General features: G+C 45.8%; 1 protein-coding gene and 1 non-coding gene across 2 annotated transcripts in view; both read right to left on the reverse strand.

Annotated features, from left to right (window-relative positions):
* TOMM20 (translocase of outer mitochondrial membrane 20) overlaps window positions 1-5,763 on the reverse strand; it is a 13,867-nt gene extending 8,104 nt beyond the window's left edge. The window contains exon 1 of the mRNA XM_005291200.5: window positions 5,118-5,763. Coding sequence (XP_005291257.1) covers window positions 5,118-5,241 — 124 coding nt within the window. The 5' untranslated portion in view covers window positions 5,242-5,763. The remainder of the gene's footprint in view (window positions 1-5,117) is intronic.
* LOC112059773 (small nucleolar RNA SNORA14) lies at window positions 3,937-4,074 on the reverse strand. The gene has a single exon (XR_002889046.1). It is a non-coding gene; the product is annotated as a small nucleolar RNA SNORA14 (small nucleolar RNA).
* Window positions 5,764-9,387: the final 3,624 nt, after the last annotated feature.

Consider the following 9,387-nt stretch of genomic DNA (forward strand, 5'->3'; position numbering starts at 1 on the left):
CCAACTGCCAAAGGGCACTGGAGTATACACATCCTTGAATTCACCAACCCCCCCCAAAAAAACCTTATGTAAGGACTCTAATGAAAGCCTGTGTCACATTAGTCATCACAATGTATGAAAAATGTATATATGCTAAAAATTATCTTCTTGTAGTTAAAGACAGGTCATTAAAAGGCAGCATACACCTTGAGGCAAACTTCTACAGACAGGAGGTGGCTAGACATTTATCTTCCTGGTGGACCATTATGTATCTTACAATACAAGTTTGTCAGCATACAGTCTCAAATCATAAAGAAGAGCTTAGACTTCAGAAGGAAATTGACAGGAAGAGGTAACAGCAGGGGATTGCGGGGGACGGGATGGGACGACTATTTTCAAGTGAACATCAAAGGTCTGGTATATCTGGGGGTGCAGAGACATACTGGCATTCCTTCAATCAGCCATCCTGGCTGAAAACACTGGGAAAAGGACTTGGGGTGAGCTATCCTATAAGAAACAGATGGTCTTGTGAATTAAATTTAGGCTCTAGAAAGCATGTTATGATTTTGTTTCATATGTAACCATTTGTTTCCAATATTCTCTCTTACTATTATTTGAATATCTTCTTTGACAATATATTTATTCTGGTTTTCCCTATAAACATATCTAAGTGCTGTGTGTTAAGTGGAGCGGTGAATCTTGTTAGCTGATGTGTAATATTCCTTTTGGAGAATTAGGCTATATCCACACTACGTACCTTTTAGCGACACAGCTGTGCTGCTAAAAGGTGAGAAGTGTAGTTGCTATTTGTCGGCAGGTGCTCTCCAGCCGACAAAGCCCTGTTCACACCGGCACTTTTCATCGGCAAAATTTTTGTCATCTGGGGTGTGTGTGTGGTTTTTTTTCACACCACTGAATGACAAAAGTTTCTTCATTCAGGTTCCAGTGTAGACAATGCCTTAGAGAGTTCTGAGAGTGCTCAGGGAAACAGGGTCGGGACACTTTAGGGACACTTGAAGGTTGGTATGTGCCTATTGCTAATCTGTACAGAGAGAGCAAGGCATGTTTGCATTTTCAGAGGCTGGTGGAATTGGGGAGCTGATCCACAGCAGACACACGACAAGACTTCCACACACTAAGGGCAGGTGGTACCAAGATACATCACAGCATCCAAGAACCATTTCCTAAAATATAGCTTCGGGGACTAACGTTCCGAATGCTTACAACATAAAATTAGTGAAGTAACCCTGAAAATGAAAGTGCAGACAACATTTCTATGCCAACCAATACTTGGGACAAGAAACACTGAAGTCAAGTAAACACCAAATATACCTATATTAGAGTCTCACTTCAGTAATTGAAACAGAGAATAGATCTGACACTGCAGCTTCCAATAGAAATTAATCTAAGCAAGATCAAGAGACTATCACTTTCAAACACTGCACAAGAGTTTAGTGTGTCAGTCACTTTCAGGATCCATGGACAGTAATGCATTTTTTTTTTAAATGTTTGGAACATGAATCTGGCCTATTTATTTTTGCTATGGCCTTTGATTCCCAGATAGTTTCCTAAATACATGCCAGAAAACAGAAGATATAACAGTATAGTCTTGGTGCCCTGTCCCCCTCACCACTCAGTATTAGACTATTAATTGCCATGTATATCCATATGATAGACAATCCACTGCTTCCAAACAGATACATTTCATCAATCTCTAATATCATGGAAACCTAAAAAGGTTATATTTTTTAATCTTTGGATTGTATTAATTGTTAAGATCTAATGCCTAAATTGTGTCTACTGTCTACACAAAGTAGTCATGAAATTTTCCTTCTGTTTCTCTACTACTAGTGCAGTTCCACACGGTGGGAGCACCAATGCAGACCAGCTACTGCATTTTGACCACTATTTTGTCTAACTGTTCTCAGAGCAGGCCTAGTCAACAGTGGTAAAGACGCCACTGACCTGTCTACACTAACACACTCTGTTACTAGCACCTGTTGAGCTGCCCTGGTACTAGAGAAACAGTGGAAGCCACAATGGAGAATTTCAGAAAAACCTCAGTATCAATAAGGCCTTACAGTCAAGAGCCAGTCACATCAATACACGCAAGGAACCAGAAGAGGTTCTGCATTCTGAGGCACTTCACATGACATTGAAATTGAAGCTGCAGATAGGTCAAATGCAATGGAATGTATCAGTCTTTTTACACAGGATTAATAATTTACACTTATGTAGACAAGTTTCATTAGAGGATCTCAAGGAACTTTAAGGCAGCTGATCTAATAAAACAATCTCTATTATGAGTTTAAATTTGTCTTGAAAGCTCCATTAGAGACCCTTGTCAAGGCACTATCAGCTTCATTACTCGAGCATCCAGCTGGCATTTTTAGTAGTCAATATTTCTACAAGGACACTTTGCAACATCCAACCTCATTTCTGCCAAATACTTTTTTAAAAATAGCTGACAAGGTCATGATTAGTACAGAACTGGATTTATTTCAAAGTCAACTTTCCCCATAGAAATCAGAAAACAGTGGGGGTTTTAATCCAAATCCAATAATGAATAATTTCTATGCCAGATTAAAAATATATGCAAACAGTATTTCTATGGTCCCACAAATCAGAGCAGGGGTTGAGGATGCAGCAATAGTATAGCAGATAAATGGATGTACAACTGTGTTGCTTAAGAGCATAAATCAAAGGGAAGAAATATTCCTATTGGACCTGGAGTGAAAGGCTCATTCAACACAGAAAGTTAAGATTAAATAAAAAAAGACTAAGGCTACCACATGAAACTCTACATTTTTAATAATATCAAGTAAATATCCAGTTTTCAAGATTTCAGTCAACGGTAGTTTGGAACTAACGACAGATCTACACTATAAACTTACATTGGCATAACTGAAAAATCCACAATCCTGAGTGATGCAGTTATACTGACCTAACCCCCAGTGTAGACAGCAGGGGGAGAAGCTCTCCCTTCAGCCTAGTAGTGTCTCCAGTGAAGAGCTAGAGCAGCTTTTTCAGTGTAGACCTGCCCTTAGTAATACCAAAATGATGGCAGATGGGATAATCAGGCCCAAACTCTCTCATCAATAGTATAATAGCTATCTGGCATTTACATTATGAATAAATTTATAGAACATCTCAGTACATCAGAAATATGACTATACATGGTACAAGTATACTTGGGAATAGACCAAGTCATTTTAGAAGTAAACTTAAACACCCAAAAAGAATTCATTAAGTTATAAAATTAGACTGTACTCATTTCTTTTATTCCCAATTTTCAAAGCCAGAGGTGCAAAAGTGCACTATTGTAGCAATATTACAGGTGGTTCTTGCACGGAGAAACCAAGTTACCTGCCCATACATTGTATAGATACAGCTTAATACATGTTGCTTATCTGGCTTGTTGTCTGTGAAAGCTTGCCTATGAAATCAAGGAAAGCATGCTTTTGCCTGTAAATTAGTGTTTTATAAGTTACATATGACAATCCAGTCAGGGCTACTTATTGATTATTACAGTCTATATACAAGAGTGTTAAATCTTTAAGGATATTTTAAAATCCAAGATTTAGGTTGAGTACTCACGACTACCTTGACAGAAGAACGTAAATTATACCTATTTTTAGCATAGCAAGCTATGGATGTACTCCTCTTTGGCAAAAAATTCTCTTCAGCATCTGAAGAAGTGAGGTTCTTACCCACGAAAGCTTATGCTCCCAGTACTTCTGTTAGTCTCAAAGGTGCCACAGGACCCTCTGTTGCTTTCTTCAGCTTAGGAATTCTATATATTCAAGATTTGGTACAGGGATTCTCTGCCTCTCGACTAGCACATAAAGATTATCAGCTCTGAGGAGTGGCTTATAAGTAACTTCCAGAACTCAAATTTACAGAAAACTACAATCTTTCCTTTAAAAACATAACTCAATTACATTAGAGCATTTGATCTACTGTTGAAGATGTGAAATAACAAAGAGCCACAGGAAATTAGCTCCACATTTTGGATAGATCTTCAGTTTTTTCTTGCATTCGTTCTTATTCTGGAAGCTATGGCAATAAAGCTACCAGAGGGGTTTGAGAATGCAGTAAGTAACAGCAAAATGTGCAGGCTCAGAGCCCTTGAGTGTTGCTACTTTCCTCACTCAACTCTTAGCAATTTCTCAAATCAAATTGTATGGTTTTATCCCCTTACCTCACAAATGCATTGAAACTGCAGCCAGATAATGCAATATGAAAATATTAAAAACACTCCCACATTCTCAGCCAAATTTGAAGAAAAGGACAAATACATCCTTGAATTGGAATCTTAACCAATAACTCATGCAAACCACAGAAATATAGTTAGATTAAAATGGATTCTCTGGTGCTATAAAAAAATAACTATTCAGATCCAGCTAAACTTGGAGAGATTCTTTATGCTTTTCTCTATCTCCTTCACACAAATCACTGTGCACCTCAGGCGAACACACAAGTAAGCATGAGCAAAGGCAACTGCCCCAGCCTATTCTTTTTGGTCCTCTCCCTTGAGTGAGACACCCCCACACCATTTTTGCATCTGAAGATTTCCCACCCCTTACATTTTACGAGTTGCTTGGCCTACTTTGCTGTGCACATCTAGTAACCAAGGAAACAGGGTCCCACGCAGGGAGGTCTCAAGGAAAGTGGGGTGGATGGAGGAAAGACAATCAATCTGGGACAAGACGACGCCGCTCCTCGCCCCCTCCAGCAATTTACTACGCGCAGGACCGTCAGACAGCCTAGAACGCGCTCTGGGCAGATCGATCAACTCGCACGTGCTGGGGGAGGGTCAGCTTCCATGGGGGGGGGGGGGGGAAGAGAAGAGACCGCGGAGCGGGCCCGCTGCAATGCAACAGAGCCCAGCTAGGGTCGTGGGGTGGAGACAGAGGCAGGGAGGGAGGCCCGCAGTGCGGGATGGGTGCGGAGCAGAGACTCCATGCGGGGGAGGAGCCGACAGGAGAAACCACGTGTGTGTGTGTCCGTCCGTGTCCCCCTCCCGCGGGAACTCCAGCACGCGCATGGGGCGGACGCGCCAGCGCGAGGACAGGGTGAGGTGGTGGGGCCGGTGGGGAGGGCTCGCGGGGGAAGGGGCGGGGGTCCCAGACACTCACGCTCCCGCAGCCGGTTCCTGAAATTGGGGTCGCTCCGTCTCTTGCGGTCGAAGTAAATGCAGTAGCCGATGAAGAGGGCCCCGCAGAGGCCCGCGGCGAGGGCGCTGGTTTTACCCACCATCATCCTGCCTGGCAGCGAGGGAAGGGCCCCGCTGCGCCAACCCCCGAAGCCGGGCTCTGCTCTGCCTTACGCGGCACAGCGCGCTACCCAGCCACCACCTTGGAGCGGGCGAAGAGAGAAAAGGCCCTCGCTTCCTGGTGTAACGTCATCGATCCGCGCCAGGAATAGCTGTCTTGCTACGTGCCTGAACGAAACACCCTGACTGCGCATGCGTGGGGAGCTCGCTCCAATTTTCACCGCCGGGCTTGACCGCAGCCTGCGACCGCGCTTGTCCCTCTGCGCATGTGCGAACGACGGGGCCCCGTCCTTGTACCGACGCGAGGCTCGCGTGCTGGAGCCTGGGTTCGGTCGGGGCGGGGGGAAGCTGTTCGCGCACGTGCCCAGGCGGCTGCTCCAGCCTAGAGCGGCCCGGCCAGTGACCCGCGGGGCCGGGCGGCTGCAGCCCTGCCTCCCCGTCCCCGGTCACTCCGCTAAGGGGCGTTTCATAGCGAGGAGCGGGAGTCGCCTGTCCCCGCGTAATCGCCCCCCCCCCCCCGGCTTAGATGCCCCGCTCCGGCAGGGCTGAGCAGCCCACCGTGCTCTCGGCCACCTCCAGCAGGTGTTAGTTTGCTGCAGATCTGGGAGCGCGGCATGGTCCAGGCCTGGAGCCCAGTGTGCCAGGTGATGCACGAACACAGAACGGAGACAGCCCCTGCCTCAGGGAGTCCCGGTCCTCCCCGTGCAAGTTAGGAGACAGAAGGTGGATACTGACAAGACAGGAGCGCAAGGAAGCACTGAGCCGATGATAGCATGCTGGGCCTGGCTTGGCATTTTTTGTCAGTGTCCCAGGCCCAGCAAAGGAGAGTTCTACAGTTGGATTAGAAGGAGGCCAATATGCTCATTTAGCAGCTATTTAGAGGGTGCTCCCAGGTGGGCAGTGGAGACTGTCATTATGGGCCATTTCTCTCTACCCCCATTCCTCCCAGCATGTAGTTACTGCACACGCATTTCAACATCCACATAACATTTAGAAAACAAAAATGAAAGCCGCTCGCTAAGTCTGAAGATCCGAAAATGCTTGATAGGGTGATGGAATTACTTTTTGACCCATGGTCTTCCCAGGATAGAGCTGCAGTGCCAGCTTTTTCCACTGGACATTATTAATCATGTCTATTACATTAGCATTTTGGGCACAACCAAAAAGGAAGCCCCATTGTTGTAGGCATTTTACAAGTCAGTCAGTCAGTCAGTCCCTGCTCTGAGTTTACAATCTGTCTCAAACTAGCTATTGTTGAAGCCTAATCCCTGATCTTCCATGCCCCAACTTTTAGACCGGTCATCTGATTGATTTTAAAAATAGCATGTTTCTAATCAGATACATGCTACATTTTAGCAGTAGTTGCACCTTTAGCAGAGGGTCACTTACTTCATAGTTTGTGTAGCTTGAGTTTATTGCACCTTGCATTCTGGTTCTGCCACCACAAGCTCCCTTTCTGCCACTTTCCCATTCCCCACTATTTTAGGGACTACTTGATATTCCCCCCAATCTTCCCACAGGGTTTTTTGTGTCCCCAATGCCCCTATCTGTCATACAATGGCTGCCTTTTCTCACCAAAACTCAAGGCAATTTTTTTAGTCTTACACCCAGCATTACAATTCAGCTGCTAAAAAGAGAAGGGAATCATTGTCATTTAGAAGCCAATCTTGCAAAGTGATGAGCACCCTCAATTTACACTAAAAGCACTGGGGATTAAGGGTTCTCAGCAGGGCCGGTGGGTGGGGGAAAGGAAGAGGAGACTGTGGTCACCGGTCCACCTGCGGGGGTGGATCATGGCCCTTCCAGAGGATACAGGGTTAAAGAGCTGCAAAAGTGTAACCATCCTCAGCACGTGCCACCTTCCAAGGCTTCATACCTATCCATCCCTGCAGAGCAGGTAAATAGAGCCCCATTTTTTGGGAAACTGAGGCAGAGAACAGGGACATGACTTGCCCAAGGTCACCCAGGGGGTCATTGTCGGAGTCCTGCTTTGAACACAGGAGATCGAGGCTCCTAGTTCTGCGCTGGCTCGGACCATTAGACCAGAGGCCTTCAAGCTCTGAGCTCTGCACCTGCCCACACAAGGTATTAATCTGGGATTCGGGGGCAGCACCCTCCAAGTTTTCAGTGAAGAAACACAGCTGTTTCAAGCCCTTATGGCTACAAGGAAAATCTTCCAAAGGTGATGGGCGTCTAGCCGACACAGTTCTGTCTGCCTGAGTCTGCAGCCAGCATGGTACAACAGCTCTAGAAAATGCGGCAGTGACTGTTAAGTCTAATTATGACACCCTAAGAGCAAGATTTTCATGTAACATGGGTGACCAGTTGCATGGTGCACAACCACTGCAAGTGTGCGAGCAACTCAGGTTAAGTGCAGCTGAACCCTGGGCAGGCTGCAGCACCCAAAAGATTTTTGTTCTTACGCTGAATGACAGCATATGCACCAGAAACTTTACTAGGTAGAAGTTTAGTGACCACATTAGTGCCATATCCTCCCCACTCCCAGCTCCAGGACATCAAATAAGGAGAGAATTTCCCCACTGTGAACTGAAAGAGAGAAAAAAGTAGAGGGTTTTTTTATCCAAAACTTGGATGACAGTCTTGAAGCAGTAGGCTGGCTGTAAATGGTGGATCCCTCGTATAGATAAGTGATATGCTGTGGCAATAGGTAACTCATCAGAAAAGATATTTTATCTAATATGAAAGTGAAAAGCCTGAGGTTCATAGAATCATAGAAGATTAAGGTTGGAAGAGACCTCAGGAGGTCATCTAGTCCAACCCCCTGCTCAAAGCAGGACCAACCCCAACTAAATAATCCCAGCCAGGGTTTTGTCGAGCCGGGCCTAAAAACCTCTAAGGATGGAGATTCCACCACCTCCCTATGTAACCCAGTCCAGTGCTTTACCACCCTCCTAGTGAAATAGTTTTTCCTGATATTCAACCTAGACCTCCCACACTGCAACTTGAGACCATTGCTCCTTGTTCTGTCATCTGCCACCACTGAGAACAACCTAGCTCCATCCTCTTTGGAATCTCCCTTCAGATAGTTGAAGGCTATCAAATCCCCGCTCATTCTTCTCTTCTGCAGTGTAAATGAGCTCAGTTCCCTCAGCCTCTCCTCATAAGTCATGTGGCCAGTCCCCTCATCATTTTCGTTGCCCTCCGCTGGACTTGCTCCCATTTGTTCACATCCTTTCTGTAGTGGGGGCCCCAAAACTGGACACAATACTCGAGATGTGGCCTCACTAATGCTGAATAGAGGGGAATAATCACTTCCCTCGATCTGCTGGCAATGCTCCTACTAATGCAGCCCAATATACCGTTAGCCTTCTTGGCAACAAGGGCACACTGTTGACTCATATTCAGCTTCTTGTCTACTGTAATCCCCAGGTCCTTTTCTGCAGAACTGCCACTTAGCCAGTCGGTCCCAGCCTGTGGCAGTGCACTGGATTCTTCTGTACTAAGTGCAGGACTCTGCACTTGTCCTTGTTGAACCTCATCAGACTTCTTTTGGCCCAAACCTCCAGTTTATCTAGGTCACTCTGGACCCTATCCTTACCCTCCAGTGTATCTACCTCTCCCCCCAGCTTAGTGTCATCCGCAAACTTGCTGAGGGTGCAATCCATCCCATCATCCAGATCATTAATGAAGATGTTGAACAAAACTGGCCCCAGGACTGACCTGCTTGATATCGGCTACCATCTAAGACATTGAACTGCTGATCACCCCACAATCTACCCAGCTTTCTATCCACCTTGTAGTCCATTCATCCAATCCATACTTTAACTTCTTGGCAAGAATACTGTAGGAGACCATATCAAAAGCTTTGCTAAAATCACGGTATATCGCGTCCACCGCTTTCCCCATACCCACAGAGTGAATTATCTCATCATAGAAGGCAATCAGATTGGTCAGGCATGACTTGCCCTTAGTGAATCCATGTTGACTGTTCCTGATCACCTTCCTCTCCTCCAAGTGCTTCAAAATTGATTCCTTGAGGACCTGCTCCATGATTTTTCCAGGGACTGAGGGGAGGCTGAGTTAGGGTTAACCTGCGGATGGTCAATGTAAACAAACTGTCTCACAGCCCACCAGCGGATTACCCTGATGGGCCGCAGGTTGCCCACCACTGC

Source organism: Chrysemys picta, chromosome 3, assembly GCF_011386835.1.
Source record: "Chrysemys picta bellii isolate R12L10 chromosome 3, ASM1138683v2, whole genome shotgun sequence".
NCBI classification, from domain to species: Eukaryota; Metazoa; Chordata; order Testudines; family Emydidae; genus Chrysemys; species Chrysemys picta.